Genomic DNA, 20,763 nt, shown 5'->3' with positions numbered 1-20,763 from the left:
TCCTAATGATTTAACTAAATGCAAAATCACAGTTTTGGGATGATGGAAAGGAAGTGGTGAGATCAGAGAAAGAGAGTAGATGTTTAAAATGGATAAATCAAAAACAGCAACAGTAACATGTTATTTAGAGAAACTGAGTTAAATACCCAGAGAAACAATGAAAAGTGGTTACTTCTGAGGACAAGGACTGGAGGTTGGGAAATAACTAAATAGTGAAACTGATGTTTCTCATTCATTCATTGATCACGTATTTACTGATCTCCTTTGGTGCCAGGTCCTGTTCTAGGCACTAGGGACACAGAAGTAAATAAAAGTCAAAAAATGGAGTTTATATTCTAGAAGGGGAAATGAAAAATAAAACAAGTAAAATCCATACTGTACTACATAGGGGTTGGGATAAAGCAACAGAGAAGGTTGAGATGAAGGGGAGGGGTTTAGATAGATGGGCCAGAGATGGCATCACTGAATAAGTGACATTTGGGTGAAGACACAGAAGAGGCAAAGAAGGGAGTCACGTGGATGTCTGGGAGAAGAGCATTCAAACACAGGGAGCAACAAGTGCAAAGGCCTCTAGGTAGGAGCGGTCCTGCTGGGTTGAAGGAACAGTGAGGAGGCCTAGCTACACTGCAGTGGGACAAGAAAGAGAGGCAGGAGACGAGGTTAGGGAATTGACCGGGCAGTCAGATCAGGGGAGGCCCTGTGGCCCATGCACCTTCTGGGAATCGCTGACTCTTTTCCCTGTATTTGCATTATACATGCATACATATCTATAAATATGTGTGTGTGTGTGTGTGTACACACACACATATTTATAGATATGTATGCATATCTATAATGTGATTTTGATTTAAATCTTAAAATATTATTTTATTTATTTATTTATTTTGAGACAGAGTCTCACTGTGTCGCCCAGGCTGGAGTGCAGTGGCCTGATCTCGGCTCACTGTAACCTCCACCTTCCAGGTTGAAGCGATTCTCCTGTCTCAGCCTCCCCAGTAGCTGGGATTACAGGCACTCGCCACCACATCAGGCTAATTTTTTTGTATTTTTAGTAGAGACGGGGTTTCGCCACGTTGGCCGGGCTGTTTTCGAACTTCTGGCCTCAGGTGATCTGCCCACCTCGGCCTCCCAAAGTGCTGAGATTCCAGGTGTGAGCCACTGCACTGGACATTAAAAATGTATTTTAAAGAAATAGCTCTACTATGGAGTAGATTGGCAGGAACAAGTCTGGAAGTGGGGACCCCCAGCAGGAGACTCTGATGCAGTTCAAGTGAGTAATGCTGGTGGCTTGGAGAGGGTGTTGGCAGTGGAGATGGAAAAATTAACGGGTTTGAGATTTATTTGGGAGGTAGGATTGAGCGGTCTTGTTGATGGCTGGAGGGGTCAGAAATGTTGTTGGTTTGAAGAATGGCCCCCAAGTGTCTGGCTTGAACAGCGTGTGCCATTTACCAATACGAAGGACAGAAAGTGTTCAGACATTGACATATGAAGTGTGACCACTCCCCGGAACCCCCAGGGAAAACTTCAAGAGGCCTGGCTGGAACCTCATACATCGCTGATAGGAATGCAAATGGTGCAGCTGCGGTGAAACGGTCTGGCAGCTCCTCCAAAGTGAACCACACAGTTACCATATGAGCCGGCAACTGCACTCCTGGGTGTGTATGCAGGAGAATCCAAAACACGTTCACATGAAAACTGGTGTATGCAGGCCGTGTGCAGTGACTCATGCCTGTAATCCCAGCACTTTGGGAGGCCGAGGCAGGCAGATCATTTGAGGTCAGGGGTTCAAGACCAGCCTGGCCAACATGGTGAAACTCTGTCTCTACTAAAAATACAAAAATTAGGCTGGGCGCGGTGGCTCACGCCTGTAATCCCAGCATTATGGGAGGCCGAGGTGGGCGGATCACCTGAGGTTGGGAGTTCACAACCAGCCTGACCAACATAGAGAAACTCTGTCTCTACTAAAAATACAAAATTAGCCGGGCGTGGTGGCACATGCCTGTACTCCCAGCTACTCGGGAGGCTGAGGCAGGAGAATCGCTTGAACTCAGAAGGCGGAGGTTGTGGTGAGCCGAGATCACGCCAGTGCACTCCAGCCTGGGCAACAAGAGTGAAACTCCGTCTCAAAAAAAACAAAAAAGAAATTAGCTGAGCATGGTGGCACAGGCCTGTAATCCCAACTATTCAGGAGGCCGAGGCAGGAGAATCGCTTGAATCTGGGAGACCGATGGTTACAGTGAGCCAAGATCACGCCACTGTACCCCAGCCTGGGGGACAGCATGAGACTCTGTCTCAAAGAAAAAAAAAAAAAATATATATATATATATATAAAAAAATAAATGAATAAATAAATAAACTGATGCATGAATGTTCATAGCAACATTATTCATAATAGCCCAAAAGTGGACACAGCCCAATGTTCATCCACTAATGAATGAATGAATGAATGGACAAAATATAGTATCCAACAAAATTGTTTTTAAACATAAGGAATGAGGTACTGCTACATGCTACAACATGGATGTACCACAAAAACATTATGCTAAATGAAATAACACGCACAAAGGAGTACATATTGTATGACTCCATTTATAGAAAATGTCCAGAATAGGCAGATCTATAAAGACAGAAAATAGAGTCCTGATTGCCAGGAGCTGGGAACGGGGGAATGAGGAGCAACTGCTCATGGGTTTCTTTTTCAGGTGGTGAGAATGTTCTGGAATTAGCTAGTGGTAATGGTTGCACAGCCTTGGGAACATACTAAAAACCACCGAACTATGCACTTTATTTATTTGTTTTTATTTATTTATTTATTTTTGAGATGGAGTCTCTGTCATCCAGGCTGGATTGCAGTGGCATGATCTTGGCTCACTACAACCTCCACCTCCCAGATTCAAATGATTCTCCTGCCTCAGCCTCCCCAGTAACAGGGATTACAGGTGCCTGCCACTGCGCCCGGCTAATTTTTGCATTTTTAGTAGAGAAGGGGTTTCACCATGTTGGCTGGGCTGGTTTCAAACTCCTGATCTCAGTTGATCCACCCACCTTGGCCTCCCAAAGTGCTGGAATTACAGGCATGAGCCACCATGCCCAGCCCTGAATTATGCACTTTAAAATGATGAATTTTGTGGTAAGCGATTTGTATCTCAAAACAAAACAAAACAAAACAAGAAGGCAATTGGCTGTGAGAAGCTGGACCACTGACAGGTCAGGACTGGAGACTTGCCCATGAGAGAGTCAGCACAGAGGTGGCTTAAAATCAAGGGAGTGGGGAGTCGCACCAAAACAGCAGGCATAGGGTGAGAACTGGGAAAGCCTAGCGCCCAGGGAGACACTCACATTTAGAGTGTGGTGACAGAGGAGGAGCCAGGAAGAGACAAGAAATCAAGAGAGTGTGGAGGGCTGGGCGTGGGGGTTCATGCCTGTAATCCCAGCACTTTGGGAGGCTGAGGCGGTGGATCACCTGAGGTCAGGAGTTCGAGACCAGCCTGACCAACATTGTGAAACCCAGTCTCTACTAAAAATACAAACAGTAGCTGGGCATGGTGACACGCGCCTGTAATCCCAGCTATTCGGGAGGCTGAGGCAGGAGAATGGCTTGAACTCAGGAGGTGGAGGTTGCAGTGAGCCGAGATTGTGCCACTGCACTCCAGCCTAGGTGACAGAGCAAGATTCCATCTCAAAAAAAAAAAAGAGTGTGAGCCACAGGCTGCAGGAGTTGCTACAGGCAAGGCTGTTCCAAAACATGTTGCACTAAACAGTGATCCTCGTGCATAAACCCTTATGCATTGCTAATAGGCTCAATCCTAGAGGTGGAACTCCTCCTGGGTCAAAGGCCATGGGCACTTTGGATAGATCCTGCAAATTTTCACTCATCCACATTGCAACTGTTCTGGATTGTGAGAGGGCCAAGATGCCTACCACGTGGAGAGGGGACAAGAGCCAGTTCAGCGTCCTGGGAAAACAAGGCAAGGTGTGGATTGCCAGGCATGACCTGGCAGAGCTGATAAGCTGATGGGCACAGCATGTGGCCAGAGTAACTGGGAGACTTCAGCAGAACCCGAGAAGAGAGGGGATTCGTACTGTGGGAACAGAGCAGACTCCTCTGAGGGCCTAGGAAACGTTTACTGAATTAACAAAGCAGCAAGAGAAACACAATTGCCGGGAAAGAGTCTTCATTCCAGAATCCCAGGTGGCCACGATGCTGCTGTGTGACCTCAGATGAGTCACCTGGCCAACCTTCAGATAGCTTGTCTGTCAAACTAAAGGTCCGGATGAACATTTCTGGCCAGGATCCTTTCCACTTTAGAACTCTGTGGTTCCTGCTTGAAAATAGGAGTGAAACTTCCTTTTAACACCAACTACCAAAATCAGGACAGTTTCTCTTTCAAAGGTTTGTTCCTATGGTGGTTTCCCCATTCTCTGCAAGGGGCCAAGAGGTCATGATTTTAAGCAAGCATTGACCAAAACAGCTCAGTTCAATTTAGCAAGCGTTTACAGAATGTCCCAGGTGAAAGCCACCACCATCACAATTACCTCTTGCTGACCGGAACAGCTTCCTTGCCAGTTTCCCAACCACCACCTTGCACCACTGCAGTTTATTCTCAACACAGCAAGTCACAGCCAGGCACGGTGGCTCACACCTGTAATCCCAGCACTTTGGGAGGCCAAGGTGGGCAGATCACTTGAAGCCAGAAGTTCGAGACCAGCCTGGCCAACATGGCGAAACCCCATCTCTATGAAAAATACAAAAATTAGTCATGTGTGGTAGTGGGCACCTGTAGTCCCAGCTACTCAGGAGGGTGAGGCATGAGAATCACTTGAATCTGGGAGGCGGAGGTTGCAGTGAGCCGAGATCACACCACTGCACTCCAGCCTGGGCAACAGAGTGAGACTCTGTCTCAAAAAAACAAAAACAAAAAAACACAGCAAGTCACTCGAAGCAAAAGGCAAAGTCTACCATGGCCTACAAGGATCTGCGGGATCTTACACCCCAACAGGGTCTGCATTCTACTGTGCACACACACACACACACACTCCCACCCTCCTGCCTCCAGGCCTTTGCACATCCTGACCCCTTGCTCCCTCGCCTCATTAAGGTCTCTGTTCAAAAGATATCTCATCGGCTGGGCGCAGTGGCTCACGCCTGTAATCCCAACACTTTGGGAGGCCGAGGCGGGAGGATCACGAGGTCAGGAGATCGAGACCACCCTGGCTAACACGGTGAAACCCCGTCTCTACTAAAAATACAAAAAATTAGCCAGGTGTGCTGGCGGGCGCCAGTAGTCCCAGCTACTCGGGAGGCTGTGGCAGGAGAATGGCGTGAACCCAGGAGGTGGAGCTTGCAGTGAGCCGAGATTGCGCCTCTGCACTCCAGTCTGGGTGACAGAGCGAGACTCCGTCCCCCCTCCCAAAAAAAAAAAGAAATCTCATCAGAGATTTCCCAGACCTCCTTATACAAAATAGCACCCCTAGCTCATCACTCTCAATGTGCCTGTCCTGCTTGGTTTTCTTCATAGCACTTATCACCAGCTTTACGTTACATATTTACGTGTTTATTGCCTATACCCCACTACTAACTACCACACTGTGAGCTTCCTGAGAATAGAAACTGTTGCCTCCACTAGTCCTGGAGCAGGACTCCTACAGAACAGGTATTCTAGACGTCTCTGGGGGAGAATGAATGAACCCTCACACAAGCCCCAGCCACAGGAGTCAGTACCAGGTGCCTTCTGAGTGGATATAGCAATGAATAAATCTAGGTTCCTAAGTTAACCTCTTGGCTTTGTTTGCAGGGTTTGGCATCTCTCCAAAGCTGAGCTTTCGTGTGTGAATCTGAGGGTTAGTAAGCCCGGGACACGCTCCATGAGGGTAGGAACTGCTTCCTATTCACTGCTCATCCCAGAGAGAGCACTCAGAAGGGCTCAGTACTTAAGAACGAAGGTGTGGGCCTAGGGAGACATACTGTATTCTTCAAACAAGAGCAAGACAGAGATGCTTTTGCCTCAGTCTAGGAAGCCGAGATTCAGTGAGGGAGAAATGGGGATTGATTCTTGTCACCGTGAAGATCCCCAGGTGGGAGGCTCTGTGACCTATACCTAAAGCCCTGCATTAAGACTAGAAGACTTAGTCTGCAGGTTACAATTCCTGACAGTAGGGCAGCCCTGCCCTCTGGTGGCCACCTGGTGCAGTGCCATCACGGGAAACAAAACAAAAGGGAATTTATTTTTTTTATTTTACAAGTTCCTTAATTCCCTTAAAGACATCCTGGGAGACATATAATACAGGAATACAAAGTAATTCCATTACCTTGATACCCTTTCTGCCACAGGAGCTTTCACTCATGCCTATTTTAAACCTAGTTCACTGATTCAGTGAAGTGTTTACCAAGCGTGTACTGTCTCAGGCAATGGCTGTGAACAAAACAATTAAAAACCACTGTGTCTGCGGGACACGGTGGCTCACACCTGTAATTCCAGCACTTTGGGAGGCTGAGGCAGGTGGATCACCTGAAGTCGGGAGTTTGAGACCAGCCTGGCCTGTCTCTTCTAAAAATACAAAAATTAGCTGGGTGTGGTGGCACACGCCTGTAATTCCAGCTACTTGGGAGGCTGAGGCAGGAGAATCACTTGAACCTGGGAGGCAGAGGTTGCAGTGAGCCAAGATCGTGCCATTGCACTCCAGCCTAGACAACAAGAGTGAAACTCTGTCTCAAAAAAAAAAAGAAGAAGAAGAAAGAAGAAAGAAGAAGGAGAAGGAGAAGGAGAAGGAGAAGAAGCAGCAGCAGCAGCTTTCAGTTCGCTTGTATCCTAGCACTTTGGGAGGCCAAGGTGGGTGGCTCACCTGAGGTCAGGAGTTCGAGACCAGCCTGACCAATCTGGTGAAACCCCCATCGCTACTAAAAATACAAAAATTTGCCACTGCACTCCAGCCTGGGCAACAGAGCAAGACTCCATCTCAAAAAAAAAAAAAACAGAAAACAAAACAAAACAAAACAAAACAATGAAGCTTTCAGCTTTCAGTCTCTTTTTTGGCAAGAGTGAGGGAAGCTGGCTGAGACGCCTGCCAGCCAGATGAGTTTTCACTGTCCCCAAGTCCAGGATGCCAGGAAGCCCCAGGCCAGAAAACAGGGCATGCAACTTCCATTCCCAATACTGTGAATTTACTCAACAGCTGAGGAGACAGTGAGGAAGATAGGCAGGCCAGGTGCAGAGGCGCATGTCTGTAATCCCCAGCCCTTTGGGAGTGCTGAAGCAGGAGGATTACCTTGAGCCCAGGGGTTTGAGACTAGCCTGGGCAACATAGTGAGACTCCTATCTGTACAAAAATTAAAAAAAAATTAGTCAGGCATGGTGGCACATGCATGCTACCAGCTACTTGGGAGGCTGGGGCAGGAGATCACTTGAGCCCCAGGAGGTCAAGGCTGCAGGGAACCATGATTGCGCCACTGCACTGCAGTCTGAGCTACAAAGCAAGACCCTATCAAAGAAGAAAAAAGAAAGAAGGAAGACAGAAGAAAGAAGAAGAAGAGAAGGAAGAAGGAGAGGAAGAGAAGGAAGGAGACAGGCAGAGCCCTGTGCCCTCCTGGAGTACAGGCTGTGGAGAGGCAGCACGGAACACACGACCACAGGAATAATTCTCATCACACTGTCGTACGGGAGCATTCACAGGAGCCCCGGCTCAATCCCAGATCCACTTCCCTGAGGAAGTCTTCTTTAAGCGAAGAACTCAGGGGTACGGAGGAGCCACCTGACCCGGCAGTCAGAGAGCACCGTGTGAGCACCTAAGCACACAGAACAGAGGAGGAAGGGGAGAAGGGGAGCAGGCCAGACCTCACAGGACTTTGTCCGCCGGTGAGGAAGTGTGGGAGATCCTTGCAGGAACAGGAACCCACTGAAGAGGCAGAGCACTTTCGAGAGCGACTGGCCTTTTAGAAAAGTCCCCTCTAACGACATTACCAGTTAGAAAATACACTGACTGGAAGAAAAGAGTCCATTCATAAGAGCGACACAAAGAACAAACTGTTTGGAAATTGATTTATCAAGGAGTATGTAAAACATCTCTAAAGAAAAGTTGTAAACTTGACTGAGGGACATAAAAGAAGACTTGCATAAATGGAAAAACACATTTTGTTTTAAACAAAAGTCAGTATTGTGGAAATGTTAAGACTCCTTAAATTTACCTATATATTTGCCAGATATATAAAACCCAAATTTTAGGGCCCATGTTATCTCCTTTCTCAATTCCCTCCGCAGCACTTATGACAATATGATTAAATGACTTTTATAATGATGTGTTTCATGCTTCCTTCCCACTAGACCCATAAAATAACACGAAAATTCATCTGGAAAATACATTAAGTGCAGATAGCCAGTAAATCTCTAAAAAGTAACCCTACCGCATAGTAAAAATACATTAGAAACCTGGAAGAAATAAAGCAATTTGGCACACGTACAAGAATAGGCAGTAAGATTAACAGAACACCACAGAGACACTGACATAGACCCAACTATATGTGGAAATTTAGAATATGATAAAGGAAGAATGACAGCAGTCAGGAAAATGGATTATTCAGTAAATAGTATTGGGGAAATGACTGGCCACCTAGAAAACAATTAAATGTGGATCCACACCTTTCTCCTTGACATCAAAATAAACTGCAGGTAGACCAAAAACGTAAATGTACAAGTGGAATCATCAGTGCATGAGAACAAAACATGACTCTATTCTTACTTTGAGTCTAAAAGATGTAAAACTCCTTATGACAAAAATACATAAAGACAACAGATTAGTTGGGGGAAACATTTGCCACAATGTGAGAGTCCATGTGCCAATTCCTCAACTACAAAGAATGCTTAGAAATCAAAAAAAACAGGCCGGGCATGGTGGCTCATGTCTGTAATCCCAGCTACTTTGGAGGCTGAGGCAAGAAAATCACTTGAACCCAGGAGGCAGAGGTTGCAGTGAGCCAAGATCCCACCATTGCACTCCAGCCTGGGCAACAAGAGGGAGACTCCATTTAAAAAAAAAAAAGAAAAGAAAAGAAAAGAAAAAAAGAAATCAATAAACTGGCCGGGCGTGGTGGCCCACGCCTATAATCCCAGAATTTAGGGAGGCCAAGGCAGGAGGATCACTTGAGCTCAGGAGTTCGAGACCAGCCTGTCCAATATGGCAAAACTCCGTCTCTTCTAAGAATACAAAAATTAGCCAGGCATCGTGGCGGGCACCTGTAACTCCAGCTACTCAGAAGGCTGAGGCAGGAAAATTACTTGAACTCAGGAGGTGGAGGTTGCAGTGAACCGAGATAATCACGCTACTGCACTCCAGCCTGGCTGACAGAGCAAGACTCCATCTAAGAAAAGAAAAGAAAAAAGAAAAGAAAAGAAAAGAAATCAATAAACCACAGATAAAGAACCCAATGGAAAGAAGAAGCAAGAGAACACACAGCAGAAAAAGATTCACATGTATAAGAGATATGTCAAATGCTCCACTTCACTCATAATTTTTTCTTTTCTTTTTTTTTTTTTTTTTTTTTTTTTTGAGACAGAGTGAAACTCTGTTACCCAGCCTGGAGTGCAGTGGCGCAATCTTGGCTCACTGCAACCTCTGCCTCCTGGGTTCAAGTGATTCTCCTGCCTCAGCCTCCTGAGTAGCTGGGACTACAGGTGCCCACCACCATGCCCGGCTAATTTTCTTTTCTTTTTTGGAATTTTTAGTAGAGACAGTGTTTCATCATGTTGGCCAGGCTGGTCTCGAACTCTTGACCTCAAGTGATTCTCCCGCCTCGGCCTCCCAAAGTGCTGGGATTACAGGCATGAGCCACTGCGCTTGGCCTCATAATTTTTAAAAGACAAATGAAGGTAAGATGCCATTTTTCACCTATCAGATGGGGAAGCGTTTTTAAGAGTGAGGAGAAAGATTGGATTATTTATGCAAATGGAAATCAGTAGAGCCATTGTGAAAGGCAATTTGCACTAGCTATCAACATTTTAAGTGCGCATCCCTGGAAGCCTGCAATTCCACGTCTAAGGATTGATTTCACTGCAGCATTATCTGTAAGAGCAAAACGCTGAGAAACAAGGACGGCAATCCTCAGGCATGTTGATGTGAACAGAGCCCCAGCAGGCACTTTCAAATGAAAAAGACACAGTGCCGAAGTCCGGATCATTTGATTTTTAAGGTTACATACATACGCACCTATAGAACGATATACACGCAATTACATATACACACACGTAGAAAATCACTGACAGACTTTGAAAAAAATCAGAAGTGTTACAGAATGAACAAGCTGCTCTGAGAAGCAGGCTGGAGGTTGGGGGTGAGGGAAAAGGGGATCTGTCTTTGACTTTTACCTAAAATCCTATTTTAGTATTTGAGTTATTGCCATAAGAAGGTATTGCTGGCCGGGCGCGGTGGCTCAAGCCTGTAATCCCAGCACTTTGGGAGGCCGAGACGGGCGGATCACGAGGTCAGGAGATCAAGACCATCCTGGCTAACACGGTGAAACCCCGTCTCTACTAAAAAGTACAAAAAACTAGCCGGGCGAGGTGGCGGGCGCCTGTAGTCCCAGCTACTCAGGAGGCTGAGGCAGGAGAATGGCAGGAACCCGGGAGGCGGAGCTTGCAGTGAGCTGAGATCTGGCCACTGCAGCCCAGCCTGGGCGACAGAGCGAGACTCCGTCTCAAAAAAAAAAAGAAGGTATTGCTTTTGAGGCGAGGTGCGTGGCTCATGCCTGTAATCCCAGAACTTTGAGAGGCTGAGGCAGGTGGATCACTTGAGGTTAGGAGTTCAAGACCAACCCAGCCAACATGGCGAAACCCCGTCTCTGCTAAAAATACAAAAATTAGCTGGGTGCAGTGATGCGCACCTGTAATCCCAGCTACTCGGGAAGCTGAGGCAGGAGAATCGCTTGAACCTGGGAGTCGGAGGTGGCAATGAGCCAAGACTGCACCACTGCACTCCAGCCTGAATGGCAGAGTAAGACTCTGTCTCCAAAAAAGAAGGTATTGCTTTTGAGGGTTTTTTGTTTTGTTTTGTTTTGCTTTTAATCATTGTTTGTTTGCTTGCTTTTTGAGACAGGGTCTTACTCTGTTGCCCAAGTGGGAGTGCCATGGTGCGATTATAGCTTGCTACAGCCTGAATCTCCCAGGCTCAAGCAATCCTCCCACCTCAGCCTCCTGAGTAGCTGCGACTACAGGCCCGTCTCACCACACCTGGCTAATTGTTGTTGTTGTTGTTTTTCAGTAGAGATAAGGTCTCGCTATGTTGCCCAGGCTGGTCTCAGGCTCCTGAGCTCAAGAGATCCTCCTGCCTTGGCCTCCCAAAGTGCTGGGATTACAGACCTGAGCCACCACACCCCACCTACTTTTTGAAATAGTACCAAAAGTCGCCGCCGCCACTGCTGCTGCTGCTGCTGCTGCTGCTGCTGCTACTGCTTTCAGATCACGCAGACTGCAGTGGCCTGAACTGACCACAAGGGCATAAGTGAGTTATGGGGAGATCCGTGGCCATCCAGGTACAACATGGTGCCGCTGGAATGGTGGCACTGCTAGCTGAAAAGAAACAAATGGATTCCAGATTTACTTAAAAGGCAAAACTGACAGGAGGGATAGTGAGAACAGAACTATTCTCTGTTTCCACAGCCTCTCTCCCATCCCATCTTTCTGCCCCAGGACAAATGACATCCCATAAGACCTCAGTCTCAGAATCCAGGCTCCCATGGGCTAACGTAGCACAAGGCACAGAGCCAGAGTCTGGAAAAGCCTCAGAGATGACAGCAGAGTTTGGGCCAACTCTGCCCACCACCCGCCACTACCCACCCTCCTGGGCACAGGGAGGTAGCCAGGAGCCTGCGTGGCACTTGCTGAATGAGGACTTGAATGGGTGCCTTCTAACTATAACTCCTTGGTTCACGCGAGATGGGGAAGATCTGCAGGCAGGGCCCCTTCCCGTCGGTCGCACCACCCGCTGTGCACACCTTCACCCTCCCCCTGCCCTGGTTCTCTCCAGGTACCGACAGATTCTCCTGGCTGGGCAGACGGGCCCAGAAGGAAGGCTGCTCGGACCCCCACCTGCACCCTGAGCCCTGGCCCCCAGCCTCCTGGGCTGGCCCTAAACCTCCACATCCCGCCCTGCCGTTCGCATCTCCTGTTACAGGACATGATCCTCCCCTGACCCATCCCATGGCCCTTCCCACTGGGTGCCCCCTTTTTAAGACTCTGCCTCCCTCCAGCCCTCAGCACCTGCAGGCCCAATGAGCAGGAGCCACAAATCTGTCCCAGAATCACCAGGAAAATCAGTGTGGCTTCTCAGAGGAGGCAACATCTGGGTTGGGCGTTGAAACATGGAGAGGAATGAGCCTCTGCCAGATAAAAGAGGAAAAAGGATGTGGCTTTGCACAGGTATTCTGGACCCAGTAAGGGTGGGACTGAGGGCTTGATGTGGCTGTGTTAGAGGTGGCCAGACTAAATGCTTAGGGCGTTAGAGCCAGAAGAGTGGCCTCATACCTCGCTGGCCCCCGTGTTCCTTCCTGAGCTGCTGCTCACATAGGTGTGTGGTGGTCAAGTACACGTGGTCCGCTTCTCCACCAGACCCGGAATTCCTCAAAGAAGGGCTGTGGCCTTCAACTCTGTGAGCTGGGTACCTGGCACACCCTAGAGCTTAGGATATAGCAGATGCTCAGCACATGTTTGTTGACCTCAAATACATATATACATATATATGTGTGTGTGTATATATATATATGCAATTGTGGTGGTCATACAACTGTAAACATCAGTCAAAATGCATTGAGTTGCATATTTAAAATTGGAGAATGTCACTGTTTGTGAATTATGCCTCAGTAAAGCTGACAAGAAAAAGCATGCTTTAGAGTCTCTGGGTTTCCAGGTTCACCAGGCACTTTCACATAGCTTATCTCCAGTAGTCCAAACAACAGCCCCATTTCACAGATGGAGAAACTGAGGCCAGTGACTTGCCCACATCCCATAGTGGCAGACCTGGGCCCCTCCTTCAGAGCTTGTTGCTCACAGGATATAGGCCTGAGGGATTTTTTTTTTTTTTTTTTTTTTGAGACAGAGTCTCGCTCTGTCGCCCAGGCTGGAGTGCAGTGGCCCGATCTTGGTTCACTGCAAGCTCCACCTCCCAGGTTCAAGCCATTCTTGTGCCTCAGCCTCCCAAGTAGCTGGGATTAAAGGCGTGTGCCACCATGCCTGGCTAATTTTTTGTATTTTTAGTGGAGACGGGGTTTCGCCATGTTGGACAGGCTGGTCTTGAACTCCTGGTCTCAAGTGAGGCCTCTCAAAGTGTTGGAATTACAGGCATGAGCCACCGCGCACAGCCCGTGAGGGACTTTTGAGAGGACAGGAGCCAGCCATGGCTGGAATAATCCAATGTACAGAGCCTATCTGGTGAGGCTATTGCTGACTTGCCCTCGGGGAGTTCAGCCGCTTAAGAGAGGTTCAGTTGGTCAGTTCTGCTCAGGGGGTTCCTCAGGCCAATCTAGGAGACACTGGGTGACACTCACATTCCTGCACCCCCTGGTCCTGGCCCCAGTTCACACAGACCACCCACTGTCATTGGGTAGGTATTAGGGTTCTGAGTCAGATGTCCTCCAAAGAAGGGGTTCTACCACAAATTGGGTTGCCAGATTTAGCAAATAAAAATACAGGCCAGGCCAGGAGTGGTGGCTCATGCCTGGAATCCCAGCAATTTGGGAGACCAAGGCAGGAGAATCACTTGAGCCCAGGAGTTTGAGACTAGCTTGGGCAACATAGTGAGACCCCATCTCTACAAAAAAATACAAAGACTAGCTGAGTGTAGTGGTATACATCTATTCTGGAGGCTGAGGCAGGAGGATCCCTTGAGTCCAGGAGTTGGAGGCTGCAGTAAACTATGATTTTGCCACTGCACCCCAGCCTGGGCAACAAAACAAGGCCTTGTCTCAAAAAACAAACAAAAAACCAGGACAAAACGCTGGTGACATTCTGATACTAAGTAGGACATCCTAAACAGGATAGATTTATACTAAAAATGTATCTGTTGCTTATCTGAAATTTGAATTTAACTGGACATCCTGCATTTAATCTGGCAATCCAAACTGGGGAAAAAAAAAAAAAAAACAACCCTAAAATTAAAATTAAATTAACAAAATTTAAATTTAATGAAATAAATTAATAAAATTTAAAACAAAACTAAAATGAAAGAAAAAGTAAAAGAAAAAAATTTTAAATGAGTTAAATTAAATGAAACACGAGAATAAAATCCAAAAGAGGTGAACACTGCACAGGCGCCCACGCCTGCGCCGAGCGCCCGCGGCCCAGCAAGATGGCGAGGCCGCGCTTCCCCACCCAGGCGCTGGGTCCCCGGCCCTCTGCACGGCGCTCGCCCGGGACTGGGACGCAGAGCCGCTGACGGCTCTGGGGACGCCCGGGCCTCGGGCTTCCCCAGCGGCGCCTCCCAGGCGGCGATCGCCCGCGAGCCTTGGGGCCCGGGACCCAGGGCCTCCCCACCGGGAGCCAGAGGGACGCAGCGGTCTCACCACTGCTTTAGGCCGAATCCGGTGCTTTCTGGAAACGGCCTCCTGCAGCTCCAGAGCGCCTGCAGGGTAAGCAGAGGCTGCTCTGTTTTCAAGAAAGCCTCGCGCCCTCATGGCCCAGAAGGGCCCCTCAGGGTCGCTGCTGCTCTGTCTCTCTGGGGAGAAAGTCGTCCGCGCCACCGAGTCCCAGGAGGTCCCCGGACGCCCGCCCGGGCCCCGTGGGAGGGTAACGCCCGTGACTGCTCCTCTAGCTGCACTCTACTGCCCCTGCCATTCTGCCACTCAAATCTCTGGCCGGACACTGTGCAGGCGGCAACAGGTGGGGGGCCTTGGTTCTCCCCCACAAATCTGAATGCTGAAAGGCGCGCCAGAGAACTTTTGCTCACTTGGGGAAAAGCCAATCTGTACCTTAGAAAGGGCAATAATAAAGACATAATATTAAATTAATAATACCTAATACAGTCATAAAGGTCCAGAACCTTATACCCAGGCATCCCACTCCCTGGGAATGTATCCTAATAAAATAATTCAAAAGAATAAACGTGCCCTAGGCATAATCATGTTCATCATGGCATTATTAGCAGGAGCTAAAAATTGAAAACAACCTCACCTAGCAAGGGGGAATGGTTAAGGGAAAGGTTTTATACCCACTAGATGGAATGCCGCGTAGCCAGAAAGTGATTATTGCAAGGTCTGTAGAAACACGGGGAAATGTTTATAATGCAATCTTTTTTTTTTTTTTTTTTTTTTTGAGACGGAGTCTCGCTCTGTCGCCCAGGCTGGAGTGCAGTGGCCTGATCTCAGCTCACTGCAAGCTCCGCCTCCCGGGTTCACGCCACTCTCCTGCCTCAGCCTCCCGAGTAGCTGGGACTACAGGCGCCCGCCAGCTCGCCCGGCTAGTTTTTTGTATTTTTTAGTAGAGACGGGGTTTCACTGTGTTAGCCAGGATGGTCTCGATCTCCTGACCTTGTGATCCACCCGTCTCGGCCTCCCAAAGTGCTGGGATTACAGGCTTGAGCCACCGCGCCCGGCCCTATAATGCAATCTTAATGAAAAATGGTTTAACATGAAATAGTACATTCTCATGGATCTCAACTCCTTCAGAATTGCTTTTTCTTTTAATCGAAAATGTTATATAGATACTTGCAGATTCACATGCAGTTATAAGAAAGCATAGGCCAGGCATGGTGGCTCACGCCTGTAATCCCAACACTTTGGGAGTCTGAGGCGGGCAGATCATAAGGTCAAGAGATTGAGAACATCCTGGCCAACACGGTGAAACTCCATCTCTACTAAAAATACAAAAATTAGCCAGGCATGGTGGCATGTGCCTGTAGTCCCAGCTACTTGGGATGCTGAGGCAGGAGAATCGCTTGAACCTGGGAGGTGGAGGTTACAGTGAGCCGAGATCGCACCACTTCATTCCAGCTTGGTGACAGAGCCAGACTCCATCTCAAAAAAAAAAAAAAAAAAAAAAAGAAATGATACAGAGATCCCACCTCTACCCAGTTTTCCCCAATAGTAACATCTTGCAGAACTATAGTACAATATCACAACCAGCATGTTGACAGGGATGTAACCTGCTGATCTAATGCAGATTTCCCAAATGTTACTTATACTTGTGTGTTTTGTGCTATACAATGTTACCACAATTATAAATTACAATTTTACTACAGCTGGGTTTTTTTTTCTTTTCTTTTCTTTTTTTTTTTTTTTTTTTGAGACAGAGTTTCACTCTTGTTGCCCAGGCTGGAGTGCAATGGCACTATCTCGATCTCGGCTCACTGTAACTCCCACCTCCCAGGTTCAAGCGATTCTCCTGCCTCAGCCTCCCAAGTAGCTGGGATTATAGGTGTGTGCCACCACATCTGGCTAATTTTGTATTTTTAGTAGAGACAGGGTTTAACCATGTTGGCCAGGCTGGTCTCAAACTCCTGACCTCAGGTGATCCACCCGCCTCAGCCTCCCAAAGTGCTGGGATTACAGGGGTGAGCCACCACTCCCAGCCTAGAGCTGTTTTTTAAAGCACACATGTGCATATATAGAAATGTGTTATATAAACGGTGATATTTGAGAGATTTTCTTTTCTTTTCTTTCTTTTCTTTTCTTTTTTTTTGAGACAGAGTCTTGCTCTGTCACCCAGGTTGGAGTGCAGTGGTGCAGTCTCAGCTTACTGCAAGCTCCGCCTCCCAGGTTCACGCCATTCTCCTGCCTCAGCCTCTCAAGCAGCTGGAATTATAGGTGCCCACCACCACGCCCAGCTAATTTTTTGTATTTTTTTTAGTAGAGATGGGGTTTCACCATGTTAGCTAGGATGGTCTCGATCTCCTGACCTCGTGATCTACCCGCCTCGGCCTCCCAAAGTGCTGGGATTACAGGTGTGAGCCACCATGCCCGGCCGAGAGATTTTTGTTTAAATGTTTATCTTTAATGCTGCTATGTCATCTTATAAATTAAAAGAGGTGAAGCTCATGCCTGTAATCCCAAACTTTGGGAGGCCAAGACAGGAATTTGAGACCAGCCCAACCAACATGGTGAAACCCCGTCTGTACTAAAAATATACAAAAATTCTCCGGGCATAGTGGTGCACACCTGTAATCCCAGCTACTCAGGAGGCTGAAGTAGGAGAATCACTTGAACCCAGGAGGCAGAGGTTACAGTGAGCCAAGATCACGCCATTGCACTCCAGCCTGGGCAACAGAGCTAGACTCCATCTCAAAAAAAAAAAAAAGAGGGGAAATGGGCTGAGTGTGGTGGCTTACGCCTGTAATCCCAACATTTTGGGAGGCCAAGGTGGGAGGATCACTTGAGTCCCAGAGTTTGAGACCAGCCTGGGCAATATGGCGAGACCACTGTCTCTACAAAAAATACAAAACTTAGCTGGGTGTAGTGGCGTGCGTCTGTGTTCCCAGTTACTCAGGAGGCTGAGGTGGGAGGATTGCTTGAGCCCTGGAGGTCAATGCTGCAGTGAACTGTGATCATGACGCTGCACTCCAGCCTGGGCAACAGAGTGAGACTCTGCCTCAAACATAAAAAAAAAAAAAAGTGGGGGAAAGGTTGAGCTAGAAGAGGCAGGTGGAAGAAAGGAGGAAATGGTGGGCCAGGATGGCAGAAGGCAGAGATGCAGCGTAGCCTCGGCAGGACTAGCCATACCATCTTACGCAAATCAGCGAACATTCTTTGAACTGCAGTTTCTCAACAGTCAAGCAGGGATAATTTCCCCTGCCGTATCTACCTAGCAAGGTTACTATGAGGTCATTTTTGCCAAACTCAGGTAATGTCCTCCAGGCCTCCCTGAGCACAGCCAACTGACAAACACACTGGAAAAGGGAGCCCTCCGGGGAGTCCCTTGATCTTTTGTGGTCTCACCACTCACAGGCCAGCTACTACCAAAAAGGGAAGTCTCTCCACCAGACAGGCAGGAGGCATCACAAGGGGCTTCCCAAACATTTCCCGCTGCAGGAGGCCTGGTCTCTGGAAGTGGACCATCAGGCTCAGAAACAGGTCCCCTGGGGCAGCCGGAGAAAATGCAATCAGACAGGAAAGGAGCAAACAACGCAGTGCCCCTGGTGCTCCCTTGGCTCTCCCAGAGAAAAACAGCCAGCCTGACTTGGGTTTCTCTCCAGTGGACCGGCTGAGGTCACTCCACAGACATCCTGGGCTCCTCTCAGGCCTCTTCTCTTTCCAGATAATGCCCTGGGCTGCTTCTGTGAAAGGGTTCCAGTTCCCACACTGTCCTCTCCACCAAGGAGAAAAGCTGAAGTCATGATTCTGAGGGTGTTCAACTCAAGATGCTTTCTTTTTTTTTTTTTTTTTTTGAGACAGAGTCTCGCTCTGTCGCCCAGGCTAGAGTGCAGTGGCCGGATCTCAGCTCACTGCAAGCTCTGCCTCCCAGCCCCATTCTCCTGCCTCAGCCTCCCGAGTAGCTGGGACTACAGGCGCCCGCCACCTCACCCGGCTAGTTTTTTGTATTTCTTAGTAGAGATGGGGTTTCACCGTGTTAGCCAGGATGGTCTCGATCTCCTGACCTTGTGATCTACCCGTCTCGGCCTCCCAAAGTGCTGGGATTACAGGCTTGACCCACCGCGCCTGGCCTAAGATGCTTTCTATTTTAACTCAAACTCAGGAGATGCCTTGTTTTCCAGAGCTCCAGAACCACCGTCCACCAGCTGCACCACTGACGTTTCGCTGTGGTTGCCCTTGCTGTCCTGTCAGCCTAGGACGCCCTTGGCCTTCTCTGTCCTGTGAACTCCCACCCCATCCTTTAAGGCAGGGAATGGCACACTTTTTCTGTAAAGGCCTAGATAGTAAATATATTAAGCTTTCTGTATAGTCTCTGTCACAGCTATCCATAGAATGAGCATGGCTGTATTTCCACTGCGTTTTATTTATGGACATTTTAGTCTTTCTTTTTTTGAGATGAGGGTCTCACTATGTTGCCCAGGCTGGTCTCAAACTCCTGCGTTCAAGAGATCCTCCAGCCTTGGCCTCCTACATAGCTGGACTATACGTACACACCACCATACCCAGCATAGACACTTACAACCGGGTTGAACTGTATTTCCCTAAGATATAAATTGAAGTCCTGTAGCTGTGAATGTGACCTTATTTGGAAAGAGGGTCTTTGCAGATGTAATCAGGTTAAGGTGAAGTCACTGGGGTGGGCCGTAATCCGATAGAACTGATGTCTATATAAGAGGGAAATGGGCCAAGCATAGTGGCTCACTTCTGTAGTCCCAGCTATTGGGAGGCTGATGGGGGAGGAGCCTGGGAGATGGAGGCTGCAGTGAGCCGTGATTGCACCACTGCACATCAGCCTGGGCAACAGAGCGGGAACCTGTCTCCAAAAATAAATAAATAAATAAATAATAACAGAGGGAAATGTGGATACAAATAAAGAGGAGAACACCATATGAGGACGCAGACGCAGAGGGAAAGTGGCCGTGACCTTGATTTTGGACTTCTAAGCCTCCAGAACTATGGGACAATAAGTTTCTAGGTTTTAAGCCACCTGGTTTCTGGTACTTTGTTATAGCAGCCCTAGGAAACTAACACCAAAATTTCAATTTCAAAGTGTTCACACATCACCAAATATTTCTTCTCCAGATGTTATCAGCCAAGCTAGAACACAAGGCAGCCCACCAACCTAGCATAGATTTGAACAGGCAGCTGAGGAGATAGCCTGGGATACCTGTTCTCTGGCTTCTCCTTCAAGGAATGCACCTCCCACCGCTAGAAGGGTTCCCTTGTCAAAGAAAGAAGCCATCCCTTGTCACTAGATGGTCAGGAGTTCGAGACCAGCCTGGGCAATGTGGTGAATCCCTGTCTCTACAAAAAATACAAAAATTAGCCAGGCGTGGTGGCGCATGCCTGTGGTCCCAGCTGCTTGGGAGGCTGAGGTGGGGGGATCACTTGAGCCTGGGAGGTCGAGGCTGCAGTGCCACAATGCACTTCTACCATAAATGAGCCACAGCTCATTGAACTCAAGTGACCCTGATCAAAGCCAGGCAACCACAGTTTCTGTCCAAGAAACTCGGTGTGGCGTCAGAGACAGAGTCAGTCGGTGCCAGTATAAAGATTGTTATGTTATAAAGGCTGGGACATGAGACCTTTGGGGTCAGTCATGAGGGTGCCAGGTGGAAATCAGTGACTGAGAGCAAGGGAAGGAACCCGATCAACAGAAGGGCAAAGGCAGAGCATACACAGTCCCCGACGGAAGGATGGACAGAGAGAGCAGCCACCTGGGAAACCATGTTGATGCTGATGCCCATCCTGCCTCCTACAACTGAATTCCATGAAATGCTGTGATGGTTATTCTAAGTCCCCTTTGACTTCAGCAGCTTTAATGGGCTTCTGGGCCTTGCAGCCAAACCAGCTGCCAGGGATCCAGCCCAAAGTAGGTCCTCAAAATATCCTGCCCATCTGCCTTTTAGCGCTGGATTCCTTACTTCTGCCCAGGAAAGGCATCTGGGGTAACATCTGGGAAGCAAGGATCACTCAGAAAAGAGGGAGGGAGCTGGGGCTGGGATTCCAACAGTTTCACTGTGACAGCATGTAGGGTCCAGCCCTACAGGGCCTTGTGGGTTTTCTCTTCATGTGCGAAGGTGAGAGATTGTAGAAAAATAAGACAGGAGACTAAGAGAGAGTATGAAAGACAGCTGGGCTCGGGGGCCACTACCACCAATGCGCGAACTCTGGTAGTGCCCCCGTATGTCTGGGCGCAC

At 48.3% G+C, this 20,763-nt stretch overlaps 1 protein-coding gene across 1 annotated transcript; it reads left to right on the top strand.

Moving 5' to 3' along the window:
• The first annotated feature begins 11,921 nt into the window (after positions 1-11,921).
• LOC126934430 (translation initiation factor IF-2-like) lies at positions 11,922-19,949 on the top strand. Its single transcript, XM_050755234.1, has 4 exons — positions 11,922-12,012; positions 12,160-12,202; positions 14,356-14,608; positions 19,646-19,949. Exons 1-4 carry the CDS (start codon positions 11,922-11,924, stop codon positions 19,718-19,720), a joined length of 462 nt encoding a protein of 153 aa, XP_050611191.1. The 3' UTR covers positions 19,721-19,949.
• The last annotated feature ends 814 nt before the right edge of the window (positions 19,950-20,763 follow it).

The sequence above is a fragment of the Macaca thibetana genome, chromosome 13 (assembly GCF_024542745.1).
Source record: "Macaca thibetana thibetana isolate TM-01 chromosome 13, ASM2454274v1, whole genome shotgun sequence".
Taxonomy (NCBI): domain Eukaryota; kingdom Metazoa; phylum Chordata; class Mammalia; order Primates; family Cercopithecidae; genus Macaca; species Macaca thibetana.
Note: the sequence above shows the minus strand (reverse complement) of the source record. Positions and strands in the feature narration are given on the sequence as shown.

Coding starts and splice junctions, on each gene's coding strand:
- LOC126934430 (XM_050755234.1), top strand. CDS start 11,922: ATGGGGAAGATCTGCAGGCAGGGCCCCTTCCCGTCGGTCGCACCACCC. Junction 12,013..12,159: donor CCTGCCCTGGTTCTCTCCAG/GTACCGACAGAT, acceptor CTCCTGTTACAG/GACATGATCCTCCCCTGACC. Junction 14,609..19,645: donor AGCTCCAGAGCGCCTGCAGG/GTAAGCAGAGGC, acceptor TTTCTTCTCCAG/ATGTTATCAGCCAAGCTAGA.